Source organism: Eimeria mitis, genomic scaffold (genome assembly GCF_000499745.2).
Source record: "Eimeria mitis Houghton genomic scaffold, Emh_scaff3752, whole genome shotgun sequence".
In the NCBI taxonomy this organism is placed as follows: domain Eukaryota; phylum Apicomplexa; class Conoidasida; order Eucoccidiorida; family Eimeriidae; genus Eimeria; species Eimeria mitis.
In genome coordinates, this window is record NW_013572093.1 from 4,125 (window position 1) to 4,347 (window position 223).

The following is a 223-nucleotide window of genomic DNA, read 5'->3' on the forward strand; positions in this document are numbered from 1 at the left end:
GAACAGCAGCAGCAGCAGCAGCAGCAGCAGCAGCAGCAGCAGCAGCAGCAGACAGTGAGAGAGATAGAAGCAGGAAAAGTTTATGGGGTGAGAGTTGAGGGGCTGGACGAGGAGGGGCTGCCCTTTGACCCCAGGCTCTTTGCTGCTCTCCGTCTCTCGCTGCGTGCACTCCCAGCAGAACACAGCAGCAGCAGCAGCAGCAGCAGCAGCAGCAGCAGCAGCA

At 60.5% G+C, this 223-nt stretch overlaps 1 protein-coding gene across 1 annotated transcript in view; it reads left to right on the forward strand.

Annotated features, from left to right (window-relative positions):
• EMH_0069200 (uncharacterized protein) overlaps window positions 1-223 on the forward strand; it is a gene marked incomplete at both ends in the record, with an annotated part of 5,693 nt that overhangs the window by 4,089 nt on the left and 1,381 nt on the right. Inside the window, 2 exons of the mRNA XM_013498840.1 lie at window positions 1-54; window positions 135-221. Of these exons, the coding sequence (XP_013354294.1) occupies window positions 1-54; window positions 135-221 (141 nt within the window). The remainder of the gene's footprint in view (window positions 55-134; window positions 222-223) is intronic.